Raw genomic sequence first — 24,409 nt, 5'->3', positions numbered from 1 at the left:
TTCAGATCATCTAATAGACAACGCCTCATGTACATCTTTCACACAGTAAATCAGACCAATAACTAAATCATAAGAGACAACTTGCTCTGGTTCAGCGTATCATTTGTCTAGAACTAATTATGGCTATAATGTCATCTTGCTGTGCTAAATCACCGGATGCCTTTCGGTGTTTAGTGTTGAATCAGTTTAATTCAGTATTATTTTTATGGGATATTTATACAGTACCTACTGTTATTTCACAGTATATCTCCTAAAAAAGGTATAAAGAGACTGACCTGATAGTAAGATTAAAGTGAAAAAACTCATGTCCTCTAGTTTTACCCTTCAAATAGAAAAGACCAACTCAATGAAAACTGTAAAAAAAAAAAAAAAAAAAAAAAATAGGCAGTGGACTGATGGAGTAGATTTAATGATTTTTAAAGACAATCTACAGTTTGAGGAAATACATTTTTTATCAAAAAGTCTGATAAACACAAACATAAATTTAAGATGCATAATAGAATGTAACTTCACAACTTCAACTGGCAAGTGGCAACACAACAGAACAAAACAGGATGTAAGAAAATAGACCATGGAGACCTCAGTCCAAAGTGAGTCTTTCTAATTCAGCCGTGGCTGTACATGAAGCAGGCGGTGTTTTGGATTTCTGGCCTTCCGCTACAGATTTAAAGTGCTGATCGCAGGAAAAACTAAATTAGCTCAATAATATAACCCAGAACTTCAATAATTAAAATCCTGTGCCTTACAAAAAAGGTAAATAAATGCCAAATAATGCAAAGCAATTAATCAATATTTGCAGATTGTGAAAAGCATTTTTTTATGTAATATTGTATAGTATCTGAAACTGACCTGTGAGTTTTTGAATTCGGAGTAGAGTGTGAACAGGACGTGAAGTGAGTGAATCCGGTTCTTGTACACAGGGATGTCCAGGATTCCTGATAGGTTGCATTACCAGCCATTACATTAAAACCGAAAAAGCACCAAAGAAATAAATGCAAGAAACATGCAACTTACCACAAATAATGTCAACATACTCTGCCAAATCACAGTCAATATCTGCAGTGGGGAGATTGACCTGATGAACAGATGGGGAAGTGAAGGTGAACATGACTAGAGTTGTAGGTTTCATTCATGACATTTCAATCAAGATCTAACCTTCCCCAAAAGCTCCTCAAACTCAGGCGGCCACTCTTGCATAAGGCTGTCAATATCTGGCATGGGTCTGAAGAAATATGCAATACTCTTGTTATAAAATGACTTAGATGTTGTGTTGTGCTTTCTGGATGTTCATGGTTGGTTCATATCAGTGCTTGCCTTGTGTAGTGTACAGTCGCTGGAGGCTTGGAACGATGCAGCTCACTAATACTCTCGATCCAGCTGTCTATGGCTTTCGGGTTCTTCTCTGGGTTTTCAATACTCTTTACTTTCACTTCCTGTGAAAGAGATGCGCATCACTTTCTCATTTCACTTAAATGAGAAAATCATCTAAGCACCATAAGTCTTCTAGCATGCATGTGTGAACTGACAGCAACATTGTGTTGTTTGCTGTTCTCTGAGAGCCACAGGGAAAGCACTGTTGGGTCTGACTGTTTCGTGCACGGCTCATCCAGAACCAGAAGACCCAGATTGTCAGCTTTCCCATCTGGTCTTGGTACCTGTGGGTCAAACAGAAACATTCAGAAACTGAAAATTGGACATTCATGTACAGTTCAGATTTGAAAATTGTCACTCACTTTGAGGAAAGCATCAATGTCCCCCACAGCTGGGATGAAATCAGGGATAAAGGGCTTCAGTTTGTGGTCAAGCTCTATCGTCTGTGGAGTATACCTAACAGAAACACTTGTGCAATTACATTACATTACAATTAATACCAGTAAAAATCCATGAGACATCTATAAGTCAGAAGAGTGTATTTTGAGTTTGTTTGTTTTTTTGTTTCGCTTTTTTGACCTAAAGGTTGATTTTTTTTTACTGTCTTGAATAATATATATATATATATATATATATATATTTTTTTTTTTTTATATATATACACAGTATATTAATTGTACTTATAATTAATTATACTATATAAACAATTATACTAAAGTTATATAAATATTACTTACTGGGCATTTCAAATTTTATCAAACTTAAAAGTGTGAAAATATTTTGTATTTGTGTTTATATAGCCCAGGCCAAAAAAAAAAAAGGGGGGGGGGGGGTTGCTATTTTATTCTAGAATTGTTTAAATTTTCATAATTTCCACCACCAACTTAATACATATTTTGAGATGTTCATGTAAGTCTAGGAAAAAAAATGACAGAATTCTTTTGTGATGCATGTATATTCACTGCTAGACACTGTTAGCAAACAAAATTAATAAATAAGAGTTCTTAATGTCCACAGGGTCAAAAGTGCTCATAGTTAAAGAGACACTCATTTGCGTGCCAGTTTAAATATCAGTTTGCCAGATGCTCTTGTTTTGTGTACAGGTGCACATCAAATGCTGTGAAGGTGTGAAGTTGGTGCATGCTAACCTTGTGATGTACTGAAATAGCTCTTTGATCTCAGCTGTCACAGGAAGATGTTCATAATCAGCTGGGTCATATGCGCTAAGAGAAATCATCCCCACATGCACGCGTTATTTAAAAAAAATAATGAAATAGCTTTTTGTTGAGTATCACCTTAGCTAAAAGTAAATGAAACATTAATATCAATCTATCTCTCTCATCTTAGACAGAAGACGGTGTCTCAGATGAACAGCTGTACCCTTCTGGAGCAGATCCAGGCTCCCCTTCCTCTTCATCAGACTCGGTGTCATCAGAATCATCATCTTCATCATCCTCATCCTCATCTTCATCATTCTGATTAGAAGCGCGGGCACCAGGTGACGGCTCTTTCTTTCTCTGCTGTCAGATGTGAACAGGTCATTCAAACTTCATTTTATCCATTACCCAAATATGTTAGTGAACTTACTTTAGTGTCATCTTCTAGTTTATCGCCAGAATAATTGGCCATGGCGCTCTGCTTCTGCCTACCTGTCCTTCTGGAAACTGAAATAAAGACGTAATGGCATGAATAACAGTTGATGAATGGTAGGTAAAATGTAAAGAAGTGGCAAATAGTCTGACCTATCTGTCTTGGTGATGGTGTGTGCACACTGGCCGCCTCCTCTGCATTCACCTCAAAACTCTCGTCGTATGGCTGGTTGGTTGCGAGTTGAATCTGTTTTCAGAAATTATTTGCACTTTTTAGTTCTTACTAACACTGGGTCTCAAAACCTAAGGAGATGCCTACCAAGATTGTATTTTTAGGAGTCATTGTGATACCAAAACGCTGCTGACTCGGAACATGTATATGATGCCCTTAAGCTTGTGAAGTAACGTTAAATCTTTTCCAGCTGGTTTAGCTGTTTAGATTTACGGAACTATTTTAACTTACCAAAAACCGTTTTAGGAAGCAACTAGTAACCTTTATTGTCGCGTAACTTCGTTACGTGGTGAATTATTTAGACAAAATATGACACATAAACATTAAGAAATAACAATGTTTACTGTAGCTTAGTGTTTGAGGCGCACGTTACATTGATTTGCAACCTACATGGAATAGCGAGCCATAAAATACGCCACGTTAATGTCTTATATAAATTGTTACGTATTTAACATTGTATGCAAGATTAAATATTGACATTTGCGCTATAATAATAATAATAACAAACCTTTTGTCGCTCAGACCTCTCCATGAAAACACGGTGTACTGTTGCCAAGGAAACTTGATCTCGCGAGATGTTCAGCGGAAGTGCGCGAGAACGTCATTTTTTATTTAATAGCAAAAGAACAACTTAAAACTTAAAAAAGAGAGCTACATCACTTTTAGTGCTTTAATAACATTGCAGGTTTGTGTATAAAGTCCTTTATAATTTGATTTGCAAAAAGCAAATTATGTACTGTTCTTTAGGTTCTAAAAATAAAAAGCACCTCAGACACATTAAACATTTCTATTAATAAAAGTTTATAAATCCTTTCAAAGTAATCTTGGAATAAATACAATGATGAATCAAATGCAAAAAAAAAATTCTAGTCCACAAAATGGTAGCAATTTTCTGGAAAAAAAAAAGGGTGATTTTAACCAAGTCTACAATTAAAGCTTACCCTTTGAGCTTTTGGCAGTCGTGCGAGACATACAGCAGTTGTAGGCATCATGGATCAGCTCTTGAGAACAGCATCTTTTCTATCTGGTTCAGCTGTTTAGCTTTGCAAAATTTCTAACTTACCAAATAGTTTTAGCAAACTAGACACTATTTAAGGTATACATAAATTATAGTAGAATTGTTCACAGGTTTTTTGAAGTGTGACTTCAGAACATTTTTTACACATATTTCTGCATCCTTTGGCCTCTGCAATGTACAATACTGTGTAAATATTTCATTTTTATTAATTATTGACAAATTAAGATCTCAACAAACATCTGAGAATACAACAAAATGCTAAGTAATTACAAGTTACAACTCGATGTTTTACAATTATTAATGACAGTTACAGGCATTTGACATTGATTATTGTTGATTAGTTGCTTTATCTGCAATAATGAATAGTTGCAATACTAATTAAATATTATACAAATTATTAAGGGATGCAAAATAAGGTTTTGCCAGGTGTCTTCTGTAGTGTGCCAATGGCAGCTGAATTCAAAGCTTGAAAAGGTCACGGTCTTGAAGTGCAAGATCTTAAATGTTATCATCACCCACTGTGGTTTTGATACTTTCCACTTTATGCTGATCTGCTGTTGCAGACTACACAGATGTAAAGATATTCTGCACAGCGCTGTCATCTTGCCCTCCGCCTATAAATAAATCAACACCAAGAAGAGAAGTTGCGGGGGTTCATTTGGATTTGTTCAAAGGCCGTTCAAGCTGTTTCTGGAGCAGACCACAGTCAGACATCTGAGCCTAGATCAGCACTTCTTTTAATACAAACTCCAGTCCAGCTCTCAAACATTCCTCTTGGTGTTAATGAGCAGATCTCTGTTGAATTCAGCCTCCAGATTCCCAGCTCCATTCTTTCCTCCAGGAGGATCCGTTATCAGAGTGAGTTTGTTAAACACTCCACGGCCAAAATAGTCAGCGATCACTGAGAAGCCGTCATTAGAGCATTTGAGCTATGAGAGAGAGAAATTCGATTCAATTTTCTATTCAAGCATTTAGTTACCACTGGCAACATTGATCAATTCAAAATGTCCTGCAGGAGAAAAATCCATACCTGTCTGTGGAAATGATCATGCAGATCTCGTTTCTGATCTTGCACACGCAACATGTCCATCACTTTCCTGTTCTCAGGGGTGCAGGTGGGGCACTCGGCCTCGCTCTCTGCAAAGCTCTCCAGGCAGTGCTGATGGAAAGAGTGGCCGCACAGGAAGTGCACAGATGGCAGCTCTAGTGGGCTGTTGCACATGCTGCACTTGGTCTTCTGGAAGATCTTTGCACTGAAAGATCAATGTCATTTTGTTAAAATATACAATGACATTCCTATACTATCAATTGTAGCATCCATTTTTTAATGCAGTTGACTAATGAATGAATCCTTGATTTGCTCACCAGGTTTTAAGTTCCTGTATCTCAGCACGAAGATGGGCCGTTTCTTCTCTATACTGTTGAATCTTCCTTTCATCTTGCTCAATCTGCTGGGTCTCCCGCTCCAGTTTATTTATCAGGTAGTCTTTTATGACTGACAGAGATGCTGTGGAATTATGAGCCAAAGTCTGCACCACTGCAACATAAACATTCATAAAAGGTTAAAATTATGCTGAACAGTATGGACAAGTTCACTGGAAGGTGAAGAGCAAAGAGAACTGAAAAAGTAAGACATTTATTGAAAGGTCACACAGTCATGTTTAGATGTGTGAAAGACACAGGTGTGCGACCAACAACTTTTAGGTTTCCTTTTACTCACCCAGAAGTGGAGGCATCAAGTTATTTTCATCAATGTGCTGCAGGACTTCACTAATGTAGGGCTTGCAGTTTTCTTCTTTGCGTGCAAAATAGCCCAGAGCCTGTTCCCACAAACACACCTCACTGTCCCCATAACGTTTACAGGCCTCCACGACTTTCCCGTACTCCTCATTCTGCATGTGGTAATGCATGATCTGCTGGTACCTGCAGTGTAATGCAAGTTTAGATGTATTAAATTCTGAAATGAATTCAGTCAGTAATTGTGGTCTGTTGTCACACAAAGCTCTGGTATGGCTGTAGAAGTGATGTAGATAACTTTTATAGCACGTTCTGAGTAAGTGAGATTGACAGCCATAAGAAATAGTGCTTACAGTTTGCCCTTTTCATACAGATATAGCACTCCTTCCTTGAAGTTGTGCATCTGGCAGAGCACCAGGGCTTTGTCAAACACAGTGTGGTCGCTCCTCAGCAGGGACAGTGCTGCCTCCTGCAGGACTTTCTTCTTCTGTCAGACAAAAGACAGAAAGAGCAATGGGTTTCCTGCAGTATATGCTTTTACAACAGTAAGCAATCGAAAATTACCCCCCAAAAAATGTTAAAAATGGTCTTCAATACATTTTATAATGCAGCTATATTGTGATAAGCTATGGCCTCATGTAATCTTTATAATTCTTTTATTAAGACATTGATATTAAAACTCTGGCCAGTGATAAACTTATTATTTTATGGCCATAAAAAAAAGTCTAAATACTAAAAATTATTTTAGTTTTATTTTAAAAATCAAAAGCTAAAATCAATCTTGTTAAATGCTACCTTATTCTGTGCATTATAATGTAGTCAATGTTTTATAATGTACAGTATGAAATATTGATTTTCATTTTTTGAGTTGTGTGAATCTGCAGAATTGTCTTAAAATATAGTAAAATAAGTTTTATAGAGTACCACGTCTTTATTAATTGCATAAGATCCTAATCAATTTAACAAAAATGTCTGATAAATAAACAAGTCAAATACTTCAGAAATCTGCAAAGCTTTCCATAATAACAATAATAACATAATGAGACCGATATATGTGTGGTATGTTTACAGATTGCACAAAGCATGTTTTTACCCCTGGGTCCTGCTCATGTGCCCAGTCCTGTAGTCGGAGCTCTAGCAGAGTGTCATAAACTCCCTCAGGTGAGAACGGATCCACCTCGATCATGTGTTCCAGGAACGCACGCAGCTCTCGTGGGTTATTGGCAAAGACTGGGATGAACTCTTCTGGATTGGCCTGTAAAAAGGTAAAAAAAATGTTGAGATAAAATCTTAAATCATCTGGATTAACTCACAAATGATTGAAATGACAGACCTTGTTTTCTGCAGGCCTGTCCAGGCTGTCCCTGTCGGTTGAGTCTTTGCTGGGGTGGTAGTCGGTGCAAAGGCGTTTTAAGAGGATGGTGGTGCTTTCAGGCACATGGTGCATTAGAATTTTTCCATAACGCTTCATATTACTCTCTGCCTGTTCAAACGGCAACCTTCCTATGTAGCGTAACGCCTCCTGATAATTCTGAAAAGGAGTATTGGCGTACATAAACTTACAAAAAAAGCTTTATTTGTGTGTCATAACAGTATCATATATTCACCTTCAAATCCTCTAGCTGGATCTTTAGATACCATTCATGGTGCATGTGTCTTTCTGCCAGAAACACGGCGTGACTGTGATAACCGGCCTGACGTAACACCTTGATGGCAATTTCAACATCGAAACGCACCTCACTTTCATTGCTCTACATTCAGAGGAGGGATGCAGAGTTTACAAAGCATTGTTAGTGATCAAGGCATCATTCAAAAAGCTTAAATGCACATTCAGGCCAAAATGTCTTTTCTACAGACCTTTATGAACTCTTCCAGCTTGGAGCTGTCCTTCAGTTTGGTGTAACAGTTGAGCAGTAGAGTAGTGTGGTCAGCGTTGGCCAGCGATTGCCTGTGGAGGGCCTGTAGGTAGGCTGTCAAGTTATGTATCCTCTGTGCATCCAAAAATTTACGGATTACATATGAGGGCTCGAGTTTCCCAATGGTGCTGAGAGAGACAGAGGATCAGGAGGTAAACATGACTTGCCTGATTTTAAATGAAATGTGTAACTAAAAATCGGAACTGCATATATACCGAATATACTGCTGAATAGCGCCATCATGATCCCCTTTGACGTAGAGATGGTCTCCATACTGTCTGAATATCTCAGACAGACCGTCATTGTCCAGATGTTGACTTTTAGCCAGGTTAATGGCCATCACAAACAGGTTCTTCTTAAACAGCATCTAAATAAGGTAGTGTATATTACTTTTTATTCTGGATAAAAAAAATGTTTCCTTTAGTTTTCTTTTATGACAATACTATACTAACCTCTAGCTTGGTCTGAGTGTCTTTTTCTTGCAGCATATACAGTGTTTTGTCCCTCGTTAGGACATAAAAAGAGCCCCATTCTGCCAGAACGTCAATGACATCATCAAACACCGCACTGTAAGCGATGAACTTGTTGTCAAGGTCGTAAATGGTCAGGATGTGCTTTTCTGTAGGGGATGTCTGTCTGCTGCCATAATCACATCTGCACAAATTAAATGTCAAAAATGTGAATGCGGATTAAGTTAAAGGAAAAAAGGACAGATAATCCATGCAATACAAATGAGTCTTACTTCATTGTGAGCAATGATTCTTGCAGTAAAATGAGTCTTACTTGCTGGGTGACTTATTGTCTGTGAGCAGCAGCAGGTATCCTCTGTGCCAGTGAGTTAGAAGTTTCTGCCCATCGAAAGCAAAACAGGGTCCTCTCTCATCGGGCTGATACAAATACACACAGTCATCTCCAGCCACTATGAACTGTGAGTCCTGCGAGGGGTCTGTGAGCGCCGAGCAGCGGAGGGCGCAGCCGTGTGTGTCCAGTTCTATACGAGGGTACTCTTTCACTGATAAAGTGTAACACTGTCAACATAAGAATAATACTGTTTTCAGTTCGGTACGATTTTCATGTGGTTTTCCAAAGATGAAGAAAATCACATTCCAACTAACATGTACCTGCACTTTTTCTAAAGTGGCGACAAACAGGTGTGTGACTTTGACAGCCTGTCGGAAAGCTAAGCCTGTGATTGGACAGTTGCCCTCATGGAGGCTGAGAGTTTTACTGTGTCTGTCTCTGGTGATGTCTCCCTTCGTAAGCACAACACTGCCATCTGTAAAACCTGACAATTCAACATAGAAATTACAGTCAAAATAGCTATTATGGTATATAACACCTATACGTTTCCAGATCCAATTAATTACTCATGGATATACCACAAAAAAATATATATTTTTCTCAACTAATTTTTTTTTTTGTTTCACTTTGAAATGCATATTACAGAAAACATTAGATGCAAACTTGCAATTGCCATTTAGTGTGACTGAAATTATTCACATATTAGAAGTGATTTCGAGTTATATTTGTATATTTATTTGAGTTTATTTAATTTTTTTAGAAAAACTAAATCAAATAAATATAACTTGGCATTTGGTTACTTTTGCAACATTAAAGTTGCAAAAATTTGTTTATTATTAACTGCCCTCTAAAATTTAACTTTAGGGGAATTATTATTACCTTTATGAAAACATTTTTCAAACCATATAAAAATACTAATACCCAAATAAATGAATTAAAAAAAATAAATAAATTCTCAATCTGATTAATTACAGTATGCAAGATTATATAAAATTTCTAATTTTGGGGGGGCCTCAGCTTTTGATTTTCATTGAGCTCTAATTAATCTCAAGCCATTTTAAAGAGACATGGACTAACAATTGTGACAGTGTTATTTTAGTATAATTAAAATATTAATATTTTGAATGTTTTATTTTTACATTTTCCGTTTTTGTTTTAATTTGAGTAATTTTTGTGTGTTTTTGACTTTTATTAGTATTTGTGATTTTAAATATGGTGAATTTTATAATATTATAATATTTTTACCCTTGTTTTTCAGTTAATGTATTTTATTAAGTAAACAGTTTTAATTAGCTATGAATAACCCTGATTTGTAAATAAAAAAAATCCTACCTATAGCCATGAAATTAAGGTTTTCATGTACACTGAGACAAGACACTTCAGTAGGTTTGTTTCCAGGTATGGCAGGGAATATGCGGGTACACAGAGGACTGCCGCTGTCCTTCTTATCAAGGTTCCACACCTTCACCTGATGGACAAACACATGCACTTTAGAAATCAACTTGCATCTCTAAGGCACACACATATCTGCACTTGCACTGACATGTATCTTCAGCAGACAGCTGTCGTGATTCTTACCAGAGGATTGATGCCAGGCTCATCCTGACCCACAGACACCAGGATGTTGTGTTGTTTCAGCTGGTACAGGTGTGTCACGCGCAGTTTATAAGCCTGAAAGCAGGACAGCTGCAGGGAGCGGGTCAAAAACCAGATCTGTCCATCCATATGTGCATTACATGAGTTAAAGAAAGCAGGCATAACTGAAATCATCAACTATAATCAGCCAAAAAGGACTGAATGTTGGATTCATGAAAAATATAAAACACATGCATTTTACAAAGCAGGCTTACTGCAACCTATTGAAATACGCTACGATTTATAACTTATACAACTATAATTATGAAATATACTTAGTATAACTGTTTATCATTGCTAACCAGCCTCGAGCATGACTTAAGCATTTAAAGGATATCTCCAAGCACAATGTGTCCTCTCCCTGAATCACAGGCCGCTATTCCCACCGGTAGTTGGAAATCTTTCCCATTTTCGCTTGGATCTTTCACCGTTTCTTTATCGAAAAACACAAAACGTCTCCACTGTAAGAACGCTGCCATTTTCCAAGCAGTTCTTGTTTAGCAAAGTCATGTGACTCGCATCACGGTCATGTGACTAGTGTCAGGCTTCTCTTGTTTTCTGTATTCGCGGTAATATATTTAAGGTTGCACACAACAAGCCACAAATTAAATTGATCAAATTAATTTAAACATTTAATATAAATTTAATAATTGATGCCAAAATACACACCAAATAAAAAAGTTTAAGAAGAAATTTACATATTTGATTTAAATCAAAATGTATACTTATTATTATGGACAAAATACATAATACAACAGAAAATGAACCTGCGATGTCCGATTCGTGAACGAACTGTTATTATGACTCGGATCTTTTCAATGAATCTCTTGAACCGGTTCACGAATGGGACTGAACGAATCTCGTGCGGTTATTTTTATAGCCAAACAGCAGAAATGTTACACGTAAAACATAAACGTATGAAGAAAGTTGGTTTAATAAATATTATTTTATTTTAAACCTTAATGGAAAAACATACAGAAATATGCCCTATAACTTAACTGTTATAGGGCATATTTCGTTTTATAACATGTAATACATGCAAAGATGACGTAAAAGAATCACTGAACCGGTTCTTTGAATTAACTGTTCAAACGAATCTATTCGCAGAGATGAGTCGGGCGCTATTAAAAACTACAACTTGTCGCACAGCCGTTATGTTCCCCTATTTCACGTGGACCAATCAGATCCGTGCTTACTTACACGACTGACCAATCGCGCGCACTGGTTGGCACGTGGACCAATCAGCGTTCTCCATTCACGAGCATAGCGATTAGCGCTTCACCCGGCGAGCAGCGAGTTGTGTGGATCCAATGAGATCACGCCGCGTTCCGGGCCCGATGTGTTGAACAAGCCGGTGATTGCTAGAGCAAAATCAAGCAAGCGAGGTGGTCTGCACACAGAGCATTGCTGGTTAATGCGACCTTCCTGCCTTCTGTAAGACGTTAGATACTTAAGATCAACACAGAAAAGTTTTGGTTCATAATTAGGGCAGGATAAGCGTTTCTAAATATTGTTATTCAAGTGTCAAGAGGGATTTCCCAGTCAGCAAGAGCCAATATAAAACTTGATCTGGCTGAAGGTAAGTGCCATGCCATCACTTTCTTTGTTGGAGATGTTTGGGCTCATCTGAGTGGTTGCGTATGTTTATAAATGTGTCTTGATCTGTCTAGTACAGTAGTACAGCTGCATTTTCTTATATGTAAAAAGCGTTCAGTTTATTATGTTCACATTATGAAGCAGTGAAATGACATGGTCATGATGCTCTTCCCATCAGGATCAGGCAGCCTCATTCAAGCTGACGTTTCCACTTTGCATTTTTGAATCGGCATTCAAAGTAGTAGAAAAGTGACTGTAAAAATGAAGCCAAATTAGATTTTTGAGCATATTAACTATAGTCTCCTTGCATTCTTTTTTATACCTTGGCTCTAGTGTCTCAATTCTGCTGGAAAGCTCTGCAAAAGTGCTTCCTGGAGGCCCTTCAAAATATTTTTGATGTGACCCTTATATGACACACGTTTCAGGTTTTGTGAGTTTCGGATACAGAACTGAATTGTTAAATCAGCTGTGTTTGATTAAGACTACATTCAAAACTGCTGTTGGGGGCCTCCAGGAACAGATTTGTGATCCACATGTTCTCAAGCTTCGTCTCAGGCTTGTGGGTGGGATCACATCAAATCAGCATGTACCCATCTACATCTGTTACTGGCCGACTGCCTCCACCTACACATCCATATTTGACATTCAGGCAGTTTTCATATCACAGTTGTGATGTAGTACTGCCAGTTTTAGTAATAGTGTTTGACATGATGATATATGCTTCCTGTTTTGTGTGCAGAGCTGTCACTGTTGTGTTGTGATTTTTAGCCTACATGATGTTGATGCAGTCTTTGTATCTTTCCTGCAGGTCACAATGAGGGAAAGGCTGTCATTATGGGCAGTGTTTTGCCTAATAGTAGCATTCCTGCCTTCACATACAGGTAAGAATTGCATAAATTATGATTATAGTCTTATATTTCTAAGTTTCCTTTGGTGACGTCCTTTAGGATGAGTTTTAAATCTATCAAGATTGTAAACATGTGTTATATATTTACATTTATATATTGGTTTTCTTATCTAGTGTGAAGAATTTCAGCTCTGACTCACATTTTTGTGTTGTAGAATCAGTTGCTGTGATGTCTGTGGACTTGGGCAGTGAATGGATGAAAATCGCTATAGTGAAACCTGGTGTGCCAATGGAGATTGCATTAAACAAGTACGTTTTTTAACAGAGCGCATATATAAAATCCACAGTTGTCAAGTCATTTAGACTTATAATATAGAAAAATAAATTTCAGACTATGTTTTACTCCATTGTGACATTTTAGTTTTTTTTGTGTAGGGAGTCCCGGCGGAAAACTCCAGTGGCAGTGTGCTTAAAGGAAAACGAGAGGCTTTTTGGAGACGGCGCTTTAGGAGTGGTAAGTCATTGTACACCATAATACCTTCTTTTAAAGTCAACATGAAAGGGCATTTGCAACACATTTAAAATCTGTAATGTGGCTTTCCCAATTGAAACATGAATATTCATTGAGGAAACAATATAATTTTATCAATCAGGAAAGCGGGCATTCCATACCAGAATGGAGGCAGAACTGAATGCTTGGCTAATAATTAACATTATTTTCACCTCCATCCCCTCTTTTTGAAGTTACTTTTTATTAAATGTATTACTTTTGTATTAAATGAATGTAATGTGCATAAACTCAACTATTCAAAATTTGGGGTTAAGATTTTTTTGTTTGTTTGTTTATCAAAGAAGTCTCTCATGCTCACCAAGTCTAATGAAAATATGCTAAAGTGGTAAAATTGTTTACAATTTAATGATATAAAATATCTTTAGTTTCACATGATCCTTCAGAAATCATTCCAGTTATGCTTATTTGGTGTGCACAAAACATTTCTCATTTTTGTCAATGTTGAAAACAGTTTTGCTGCTTGATATTTTGTGGAAACATTGATACATTTGTTAAATCGTTGATGAATAGAAAGTTCAAAAGAACAGCATTTATTTGAAATAGAAATGTATATGTAACAATATAAATGTCTTACTGTCACTTAAGATCAATGTAATGCACCATTGCCGAATAGAAGTATTAATTACATACGCCAAACGTTTAGACAATAGTGTAAATCATTCAAAAGAAGACTAGGTACATGGATTAAGAAAGCGAATAATGAAAAACATCCTATCACATTTTCTTTGTCGCTAAAACCATGTTGCAGCATATTTGACAAGCTTTGACTCTAGCGTACTTTAATCATGACAGGCTGTGAAGAACCCCAAGGTGGTTTACAGATTCCTCCAGAGCATTTTGGGAAAGACAGCAGACAATCCACAGGTGGTACAGTATCAGAAACACTTCCCTGAACACCAGCTGCAGAGAGATGAGAAAAGAGGAACAGTGTTTTTCAAATTCTCAGAGTAAGTAATGGAGCACTTGCAGGTGCATTAGCTGGAGCAGATGTGTTTTATATTAACATGAAAAATGAATCTTTTATATCATCCAGAGAGTTGCAGTATACTCCAGAGGAACTTTTGGGCATGATATTGAACTACTCTCGTGGTCTGGCTCAAGACTTTGCAGGTTTGATATTAAGAGTGTCTGATTTGGTTGTCTTGGTTTTTGCAGATTGGGATATTTGAACGCACCAGTAATTGTATTTGTTTTACTTCTAACAGAGCAACCCATAAAAGATGCTGTGATCACAGTGCCAGCCTATTTTAATCAGGCAGAACGCAGGGCAGTCTTGCAGGCTGCCCATATAGCAGGTCTAAAGGTCCTTCAGCTTATCAATGATAATACTGCTGTGGCTTTGAACTATGGAGTCTTTAGGAGGAAGGACATCAACTCTACTGCACAGGTACGTCTGAGAGGATTGAAGTGAATTTTAGGACAGCAGTGTATCAGCCAATGGTGCTGTTTGTGGGTGGGACTATCTGAATGGCCAACCAATGGCATTTTGGTGATGCAAAATGTAATTAAGTAGGATTTATGACTGACTGTGGCTTACTTTTTTTGTAGAACATCATGTTTTATGATATGGGATCAGGCAGCACAACAGCCACTATTGTTATGTATCAGACGGTGAAGACCAAGGAATCTAGCACTCATCCGCAGCTTCAGATCCGTGGAGTTGGGTTAGTCATGTTTGTCATGTTTTCACTACATTTATTGGCTAATGTATATGTATACGGTATCGCAGTTCGCTAACTATGGATGTTTTTCTTTTAATATTTAGGTTCGATAGAACACTTGGTGGCTTTGAGATTGAGCTGAGGCTCAGAGATCATCTTGCCAAGCTCTTTAACGAACAAAAGAAATCAAAGAAAGACGTGAGGGAGAATCTGCGCGCCATGGCTAAACTCCTTAAAGAGGCTCAGAGACTCAAGACTGTGCTGAGTGCCAATGCTGAACATACGGCACAGGTATCTCAAACTGAAACGACAATTTATTTCAATAGTGTACAATACAGTTTGCAAAAATTAAGGAAGTCTGCAAAAATTAAGGAAGTCTGCATAAAATCAAATTTCAGCTATTTTCAAAATGCATATTATTATTGCTCTTATTGTGAGCCATTGCATATGCATATGTTGATTTTTTTTTTTTTTTTTTTTTTTTTTCCTAACCTCCTACTTTTAAATGATAATATCAGTTTTCCTTGCCATGAAAATAGCCACAGAAGCTGGAATGGTGTCAAACGCAAACAAACAAACATAAATGACAAAATCATAACTTAAAATTCTGGACTTCTCTGGTGACTTAAAACCCACCATTTTCGTACATTCAACTGCAAATTCACATTTAGATCTGCCTCACTTTTTGAGTGCAATGCCCAAAATTCATTTAACAACCAATGGATAGAACAAAGTTCCCAGCCTACTTTTTTTTTTTTTCTTTTTTGATAATTCATATAACTCAATTGCATGTCACAATTTAAAAGAAAATCTGTAGCTGCTTCTCCTTCATTGTGACTTTAAGTGTGTGAAATGATCAGTAGACGTTTCTAGGTTACTATTCAAATGTAAACAAATTTGTGAACTTATCAGATGTCCTTGCTTCCACTGAAGCATATGATGCTTTGTATCATTCTCAAATCATGCACCTCGTGCAGCTTGAGTGTTGCTGTCATTAAAATAGTAAAAGAGGGACAAACCAAATAAGACACTTTCAAGATAATAACATTTTAAATAAGGTATTTTCAGTTTCATATTCATTTTTGCATTTGAATTTGACTCATCGTTTTGATAATTTGTCATTTAAAAAAAAATTAAAAATCTTGATTTAGAAAATCCAAAGGAACATATTCACTTTGGACCACACTGTATCTGCTTTATTTTCCCACATTGGGTGGCCCTGATTAAATGGGTGTTATCAAATGATGTCTATTTCCTTTCCTTCTGTCATGAATTACTTCGGAACACAAATTAAGATGTTTTTGATGGAATCTGAGAGCTCAGCAAGGATATTACCATGATCAACACACAGAAATGTAGCAAGGACATTGGTAAAATAGTCCATGTGATATCAGGGGTTCAACCGTAATTTTACGAAGCTACTTTTGTGCGCAAAGAAAATAACATTATTTATTCATCAATTCTTCTCCCAGAGTTACCGTCTTCCACCATTTTGGAGAGTATAGCTGAACGTAAATAACGCTGATTACGTCCAGGGGTACTCTCCAGGGGTACTGGCAGAAGACGGTAACTCAGTTTTCTTTGCACACACAAATTATTCTCGTAGCTTCTTAAAATTACGGTTGAACCCCTGATGTCACATCTATTTTACTGATGTCCTTGCTACGTTTTCTGTGTGTTGATCGTGGTAATCTCCTTGCTGTCTACGGAGGATCAGAGAACTCTCATATTCCATCAAAAAAATCTTAATTGGTATTCGGAAGAAGAACGAAGGTCTTACGGGTTTGGAACGACATGAGGGTGAGTAATTAATGACAGAATTTTCATTTTTGGGTGAACACACCGTTGAAAATGGTAGAAGTAGTCTGTGTTGTGGCATCTCATTTGATTTGTCTACTTCAACAAAGTTTGGGTGGTTTAGTGACCTTGATGTTTTTTTTTTCTCTCTTCAGATTGAGGGTCTGATGGATGACATAGACTTCAAGGCAAAAGTGACTCGCTCTGAGTTTGAGGCCCTCTGCGAGGATCTGTTTGACAGAGTACCAGGACCTGTAAAAGAAGCTTTAGCTGCTGCTGAAATGAGCATGGTGAGGAGTTAAATATTATGCCATTCGCGTTAAACAAGTTTTCTAAATCACTATGATTTAAAAAAAAATCTGTAATGCCTTCGTTTTCAAACAGGATGAGATTGACCAGGTTATTTTGGTTGGAGGATCCACCAGGGTGCCCAAAGTGCAGGATGTGCTGCTTAAAGCTGTGGGAAAGTATGTCTTTGGAATTTTTTTTTTCTTTGACAAGCAATCAAAATCTTTACTATAGGTTAAAGGAAAGAGATGCATTTAGGAGCTGAGTGGTGTAATTACAACATCAACCAGCAGGGGCAGACTTGGATAATCTAACCCAGGGGTGCCCAAACTCGGTCCTGGAGGGCCGGTGTCCTGCAGAGTTTAGCTCCAACTTGCCTCAACACACCTGCCGGGAAGTTTCTAGTATGCCTAGGAAGAGCTTGATTAACTGGTTCAGGTGTGTCTAATTGGGCTTGGATCTAAACTCTGCAGGACACCGGCCCTCCAGGACAGAGTTTGGGCACACCTGATCTAACCAGTCAAACTTGACCCCTTGTTATGGACTAGTAGTTTAGGTTTGGTTCTTTCTTTGAACCAAATCAGAAGCATTCAAAGAAAATCTAACCCAGTTCCAATATCTCATACAATTAGCATTGATTAACAACTGAATAGATGTTCTGAAATTGGTGTAATTTCAAATAATTCAGTTTGGTTTCACTTGATGTTCTTTTGTCTCCAGAGAGGAACTGAGCAAGAATATCAATGCAGATGAAGCTGCAGCAATGGGCGCCGTCTATCAGGCCGCTGCGCTCAGCAAAGCCTTTAAAGTCAAACCTTTCTTGGTCAGGGATGCAGCGGTGTTTCCCATACAGGTGAGAGGGTGAAGACAAAGATTTTGTTCTTTTCAAGAATTAGTTTTGTATTAATAATCTTTACTTAGCCCTTACCAAGACCACTGAGATGTTTAATATAACAGACAATTAATCTGCATGTTTAATGGTCACATGACAGTTCTCTGTCCTCCTCCTTAGGTTGAGTTCAGTCGTGAGACAGAGGAAGAGGATGGTGTGAAGACCATGAAACACAACAAGCGCATCCTGTTTCAGAGAATGGCTCCGTATCCCCAGAGAAAAGTTATCACCTTTAATCGCTACACGGATGACTTTGTCTTCTACATGAATTATGGAGACCTCAGCTTCCTCAGTGAACAGGACCTGAAGTAAATCACAAAGTTTTATTCACTCTGCTAATGTTCTGTTTTAATTGTTTACACCTTTTCAGAAATATATATAAGTTAATGTTAAACCAATCTTTCTTTCTTTCTCAGAGTGTTTGGATCTCAGAATCTGAAGACGGTGAAACTCTCTGGAGTGGGCAGCAGCTTCGAGAAACACTCAGATGCTGAATCCAAGGGCATCAAGGCCCATTTCAACATGGATGAAAGCGGGGTGCTAATTCTTGACCGGGTTAGTACGAGATTTTAGAATGAATCATCAGATTAGTACAAGTAGTACAAATATATTACTATGAAGTTTTAATAAGCTGGAAGAACTGAATTATTGACTTTTTAGGTGGAGTCAGTATTTGAGACCATAGTGGAGGAGAAGGAGGAGTCCACACTTACCAGTAAGTCTTGAAAATGCCTAAAATTTTATATGTATATATAAAATAGTGTGTGTGTCTTTGCTTCACTCTTTTCTATTTATTTATTTTTTTTAACCCAGAGCTTGGAAACACCATTTCCAGCTTGTTTGGGGGTGGCAACTCAGATCCAACTGCAAATATGACTGAACCGGTTACGGTAAATCTACTTAATGATTCTTAATGACTCTGACAGACATTTATGTATAATTTTATCAAATTAATCTTTACTTTTGTTTTCTTTTTTTTTTTTAATTAAATTTTTATAATGGTTCAGGATGAAGAAGAAGTGGCTCCAGAGACTGGGAAAGATCAGGAACAGTCAGAGAAACAGGAAGAGTCTGCTCAGGAGAAACCTGAGACGGAGGAGGGAAAAGAGGGTGAGCCTCAGGCGGAGGAGCAGAAAGACAACAAAGAAGATAAAGCAGAAACTCAGGTGAGATGATTCCCAGTTAATCACATTTCTGGAGAGGTGCAGAGTGATTATGGAACCTCTAGGCTTTCATGAGACTCAAGTTCCGCCCTGTTATTCTCAGGAGAGATTTGTGACTTCCCCTCATGTTTTATTATACAACGTGCAGTGCCAAACAGCAACTGAAGCACCTGACTAGAGTTTCTTGTAGATTCTATTCTCCTATAGTTGACCAAATACAGATGTATAATTATTAGTTGATAATTATTTTAATGTAATAACTAATATAAATACAAATTATCCTTTAGTTTTTTTTTTTTATTGGCCATTGAAACTTGAACATAGAATATTATAGCTGCTATTTTAATTTAATATTGGAAATATATTTTAAGGCCAGCTTGACAATGTTTTTTACCTTGAATATTAATGACATTTCCCACGGTTCTGGAAAACCTGCAAATATCAGGGAATTTTGAAATTGTAAAAGTCATGACAATTTCTATAGAATCAATTTCTATTTTTTTATTTTATTTTATAAATATTTTTATATAATTATTTTGCCAAAAATAGTTTTAATTATTTTTTTTTTTATGATTTTCAAAAAATCTCTATGCAATCAGTGATGGAACCCACTAGTGACAAACTGTTACATACAAGTCTCTGTCCCTCTGTAAAGTTGGACCTGTCACAAAAATGTGACCATTTTGAATTACTCTCATCACTTGCGTCAGCAAGGGTCAGACTATAATTCTTAAGTTTCAATTTAAGCCATGTATTATATTGCAGTTTCGTATGAAGTTACCAGCCACTGGTGAGTTACTCCATTTGATTTAGTTTTGGAATCTGTCTAGAACTGAACTCTTCTCCATCACACAGGGAGAGACCGATGCCGAGAAAGTCGAAAAGCCTGAAGAGAAATCAGACGGTGAGAAAGCAGAGGAGAAAGAAGCGGACAAGAAACCCAAACCACTGAAAAAGAGCAAAATATCAGAAGATATCACAGCGGAGCTTGAGGTGAACGATGTTCTCGATCCCAGCACAGAGGACATGGAGGTGTCCAAAAAGAAGTAAGTGTCTCTTGCTTCTCAGAATTAATTAACGTGGAGAATAAATTAACTGAGAGCAGGAAATGGGACAGACATGCTGTATTAACTGAAGAATCTTTAAAGAATTCCCATGTGTTCCTCCCTCATATCAGGCTGCAGGACCTCACTGACCGCGATCTGGAGAAGCAGGAGAGAGAAAAGACCTTGAACAGCCTGGAGGCTTTTATCTTTGAGACGCAGGTATAATGAAGCTCTCTGTAGCCCTTCCCAGTGTTTGAGCAGTGACTCATAGATCCAGTGGTGTGATGGTGACAGAACTGTCTTTGTCCTGGCCTAAAAAGCTTTGCAGAGCATTAGGTGAAATCTATAGTTGGCTTAAGGCTGTATTATGATGGAGGATTTTGGATGACAGTTATTACAGCTATCACCTCAAAATAGATTTGTTTTCCCATTTTAGCTCAACTATTCTTTTGAATTTACAATAAATCTAGTTCATTTTTCCTTTCTCTGTCTAGGATAAGCTTTATCAAGATGAGTATCTGGCTGTTGTGACTGAGGAGGAGAAAGAGCAGATCACAGGCAAGCTGAGCGAGACTTCTAACTGGATGGATGAGGAGGGGTATGCCGCTGGCACTAAGGAGCTGAAGGAAAAGCTGTCGGAACTGAAAAAGCTTTGTAAAGCCATGTTCTTCAGAGTGGAGGAGAGGAAGAAATGGCCCGACAGACTGGCAGCTCTCGACAGCATGCTTAACCACTCCTCCATCTTCCTCAAGTGAGTGAGGGCTGCATCAGTTACTTCAATCCATCCATTTTCTTTCATTCTTCCTTTCCTTTTTTTAAAAACAGTTATGTGTCCGAGCCGACATACAGCACCATTGCACTTCGGGTGTCCAAGGACCTTTCCCGATATACACCCCCCCCCCCCCCCCCCCCCCTCCTCCTCTCCCTCTCCCACTTCACTTCCTGTCACGTCTGATCACAATAAAGGCAAAAATGCCACAAATAAAACTACAAAATGTATTAATTATTTTAAACATTTTTATTTATATATGACTTGTATTATGTAGCAATTGTATATTATACAGTATTAGGAAGATCAGGCCTTTTCTCTCGGAAACATGCAACACAACTCCTTGTTCAGGCTCTTGTTCTGTCCAGACTTCATTATTGCAATGCTCTCTTGGCAGGTCTTCCAGCCAATTCCATCAAATCTCTACAATTAATCCAAAATGCTGCTGCAAGATTAATCTTTAATGAGCCGAAAATAACGCACGTCTCGCCTCTGTTCATCAATTTGTACTGGCTACCAATAGCTGCTCGCATTAAATTCAAGGCATTAATGTTGGCCTACAGAACCACCACTGGCTCTGCACCCCTTTACCTAAATTCATTACTTCAGACTTATGTGCCCTCTAGAAGCTTGCGTTCTGCAAGTGAACGACGCATTATTGTGCCATCCCAAAGAGGCACAATCACTTTCACAGACTTTTTCATTAACTGTTCCCACCTTGTGAAAGGACCTGCCCAACTCTATCTGAGCAGCTGAATCCTTAGCCATCTTCAGGAAACGGTTAAAAACAGATCTCTTCCATCTTTATTAAACCCTCTAACTCTAGCACTCTCCATTCTAATTTTATCTATCTATCGTCTTTTTATTTAAAAAAAAACAAAAAAAAAACACATTTGACCTATCAATTGCATATGTATTCTCTAACTGCTAGCTTTTCTTGTAAAACTAACATTAGCTTTAGCTTTACTTTTTCTATTCTATCTACTTGTTTTCTTTATAAAAAAAGAAAAAGAAACAAACAAAAAAACTTCTGTACTGCGTTAGGCTAACCAAGACTTGTAATAGCACTTGCATGTTGTTGCTCTTTTGTTGGTTTTGATTGCTTCTAATGTCCTCACTTGTAAGTCGCTTTGGATAAAAGTGTCTGCTTAATGACTAAATACATTAAATATGTAAAATGTATAAAAAATCTATATAAATTTATTTATTCATTTATTTCATGCATTTTTAATCAAATATTTTTGAATATTTTAAGTTATTTTGACTTTATATTACATTTATGAAATATGCAAATTAATTTCTTACATTCATTGTTTTTAATTTTATATATATTTTTAAATAGGTGAAATAGATTTAAAATTTAAATTATATTTTACAAAAATGTATCAATATGTAAAAGTATTTAACACTTATTAATTGTATTGCCTTTATTTAAATTATACATAAATAATTGTACCCCTGCAAGTGCTTTTTTTTTTTTATAAAAATGAAACCTCTAAAAAATATATATATTTTTATCTTGGTACTCTTGAGGGCAATGCTGTTTTGAGTTCAGTCCGCTACATGTCCAAATAAATGTAAACTACCTTGTAACCTACATGGGATGTTGTTCACAGGAGTGCTAGACTGATTCCTGAGAGTGACCAGATCTTCACAGAGGTGGAACTGAAGACTTTAGAGAGGGTCGTCAATGAGACAATGGTATGCAATGACCCCCCCCCCCCCCCCCCCCCCCCCACACACACATTTCTATTTCTTGCATCCTTCCTCATGAATTCACATGTGATTCACTCTGTATGTTTTGCTTCGTTTTTTTTTTTTTTTTATTGTAGACTTGGAAGAATGAGACCGTTGCTGAACAGGACAAATTGTCCCCAACAGAGAAACCTGTTCTGCTCTCAAAGGACATTGAAGCTAAGCTTTCCCTCTTGGACAGGGAGGTCAACTACCTGCTGAACAAAGCAAAATTTGCCAAACCAAAGCCTAAAGATAAGGCTAAAGACAAGAACAGCACCTCCACAGAGAACAGCAAAGCTAACAGCACAGAAGATGCAGAGAAGGTCATTCCTCCAGAAAGCAATGATGGTGAGACCGATTATTTTCATTTAGTTACTTTTCCTAGCAATATGGAGTAAATTTGAGATATGAATTGTGCTTTTAGCTGAGAAGGTGAAGCCGGCAGAGGAGCCTCCAACTGCTGAAAAAGAAGACGAAAAAGAACCCATACTTGAACTAAATCCAGCAGAAAATACAGATACAGGTAATTCACAATCCACTAATCATTCTAACATCAGAATCATTTTAACATGAGCTCTGTGACCTAAAATAACAGAATCTATAGATTTAATTGCTTAATATAAATGCATGTAATCTTTCTTTTTTGCAGAATCAACAGAGAGCAGTAAATCAGAAAACCATAAAGGGGATGAATTATAACATCTGGAATTCTTAAAGGTTTATTTGTTGTATTTATTGACTCCATTAAGTGGTTCAAAAAAAAAACAATTCCGGCCCCCTCAGCAAATTGGAACAGCTTGACAATAACGGTGTATGTTTCATTAGTCATAGTTCAGTGACCCTGAGCCAAAAGAAAATACCAATCCCAACTCAAAGCTGTGCGCTTCTTCCATTTGTTTAATTTCACTTCTTAATCCATGAATTAATGATCTTCTGACCCTCAGAAACATGACCCCTGTTTGTTTGAGTCACAAGGAAATCAAAAATGGCATGCTTGACCAAAGTAAACACGCTGTCCTTTGTGTAAATGCAGATTATTTTGAAATGGTCGTATATGTCATGTCCTCTGACTCGAGACACCTTTGCTTTGCGTCCAGAAACGAGGAAATGTGAAGTTCCTGCTGAATTGTTACTTAGCAGTTTGTCGCATCTTGTCAGAATCTTCAGTTTATTTTTGTTGGTTCAACTTTTTCCATTCCCAAAACAGCCGTTTGTACCTGTGAGCATCTTCTATGCCAAACATCTCATGTATTTATGGACTTCAGTATGATTAGTATGCTACAATGACATCAAAGGAAATTCACTCGACTGAAAAGTGGATTTTTTTTTTTTTCTGTTTGCTTTCACATCGTCACTGGTTTTGTCTTTTACATGTTTTCATGTGCAAGTCTGTGTGGAGAGAAAAATGTGGAAAAGGGAGAAGATCGTTTCTAAACTGTTAATAAAGTCTTTTTTTTTTTACTTGTTTGCGCATTGCATAATTATTTTTTGTTAACCTTAATGCTGGTTAGCAGTTTTTATTTAATATAATTTAATTATATTAATGCATTTGCTTAACATAAATTAAGTGAAGGAAAAGCCACAAATAGGTAGTTTCTAGTTTATTATAATTTTGTTACAAGCACAAATCTGAGTTTACAACCATAAATTAATATTTCCTAGGTTTGCTTTAATCATTCGTAAAATTAGAATAACATTAACAAAAATGTTTTTTACAAGAATGCCCTCTTACAGAAACCCAAA

At 37.2% G+C, this 24,409-nt stretch overlaps 3 protein-coding genes across 7 annotated transcripts; 1 reads left to right on the top strand and 2 right to left on the bottom strand.

Annotated features, from left to right (window-relative positions):
- Positions 1 to 389: 389 nt before the first annotated feature.
- LOC306864005 (intraflagellar transport protein 46 homolog) lies at positions 390 to 3,760 on the bottom strand. 4 transcript variants are annotated; one of them, XM_079407655.1, is made up of 12 exons: positions 3,701 to 3,760; positions 3,114 to 3,207; positions 2,959 to 3,035; positions 2,752 to 2,891; positions 2,520 to 2,594; positions 1,734 to 1,827; positions 1,527 to 1,655; positions 1,315 to 1,433; positions 1,156 to 1,222; positions 1,015 to 1,075; positions 850 to 935; positions 390 to 673 (listed from the first exon to the last, which is right to left on the bottom strand). In XM_079407655.1, the coding sequence occupies exons 1-12, from the start codon at positions 3,722 to 3,724 to the stop codon at positions 581 to 583; spliced, it is 1,059 nt and encodes a 352-aa protein (XP_079263781.1). In that variant the 5' UTR covers positions 3,725 to 3,760; the 3' UTR covers positions 390 to 580. The 4 variants fall into 4 exon arrangements, with proteins under 4 accessions (XP_079263781.1, XP_079263779.1, XP_079263780.1 ...); XM_079407653.1 differs by having other exon boundaries at positions 391 to 673; positions 1,734 to 1,839; XM_079407654.1 differs by having other exon boundaries at positions 391 to 673; positions 1,734 to 1,839; positions 2,752 to 2,888.
- An 89-nt stretch (positions 3,761 to 3,849) lies between these two features.
- LOC306864003 (vacuolar protein sorting-associated protein 11 homolog) lies at positions 3,850 to 10,841 on the bottom strand. 2 transcript variants are annotated; one of them, XM_079407649.1, is made up of 16 exons: positions 10,637 to 10,841; positions 10,243 to 10,391; positions 9,997 to 10,132; positions 8,985 to 9,148; positions 8,647 to 8,891; positions 8,316 to 8,517; positions 8,079 to 8,230; positions 7,805 to 7,991; positions 7,555 to 7,698; positions 7,281 to 7,478; positions 7,041 to 7,202; positions 6,301 to 6,434; positions 5,931 to 6,133; positions 5,576 to 5,747; positions 5,241 to 5,463; positions 3,850 to 5,139 (listed from the first exon to the last, which is right to left on the bottom strand). In XM_079407649.1, the coding sequence occupies exons 1-16, from the start codon at positions 10,776 to 10,778 to the stop codon at positions 4,972 to 4,974; spliced, it is 2,781 nt and encodes a 926-aa protein (XP_079263775.1). In that variant the 5' UTR covers positions 10,779 to 10,841; the 3' UTR covers positions 3,850 to 4,971. The 2 variants fall into 2 exon arrangements, with proteins under 2 accessions (XP_079263775.1, XP_079263776.1); XM_079407650.1 differs by having other exon boundaries at positions 8,985 to 9,139; positions 10,637 to 10,811.
- Positions 10,842 to 11,558: 717 nt separating this feature from the next.
- LOC306864504 (hypoxia up-regulated protein 1-like) lies at positions 11,559 to 24,126 on the top strand. The gene is made up of 24 exons (XM_079408548.1): positions 11,559 to 11,878; positions 12,704 to 12,776; positions 12,958 to 13,051; positions 13,178 to 13,256; positions 14,106 to 14,260; positions 14,347 to 14,423; positions 14,519 to 14,700; positions 14,862 to 14,977; positions 15,079 to 15,265; positions 16,927 to 17,061; positions 17,156 to 17,238; positions 17,780 to 17,912; positions 18,072 to 18,259; positions 18,368 to 18,506; positions 18,612 to 18,666; positions 18,765 to 18,841; positions 18,959 to 19,117; positions 19,970 to 20,160; positions 20,292 to 20,379; positions 20,655 to 20,911; positions 22,546 to 22,630; positions 22,762 to 23,014; positions 23,091 to 23,189; positions 23,316 to 24,126. Exons 2-24 carry the CDS (start codon positions 12,710 to 12,712, stop codon positions 23,363 to 23,365), a joined length of 2,949 nt encoding a protein of 982 aa, XP_079264674.1. The 5' UTR covers positions 11,559 to 11,878; positions 12,704 to 12,709; the 3' UTR covers positions 23,366 to 24,126.
- The last annotated feature ends 283 nt before the right edge of the window (positions 24,127 to 24,409 follow it).

The sequence above is a fragment of the Barbus barbus genome (genome assembly GCF_936440315.1).
Source record: "Barbus barbus genome assembly, chromosome: 45".
In the NCBI taxonomy this organism is placed as follows: Eukaryota; Metazoa; Chordata; class Actinopteri; order Cypriniformes; family Cyprinidae; genus Barbus; species Barbus barbus.
This window is presented reverse-complemented; position numbering and strand designations above follow the sequence as displayed.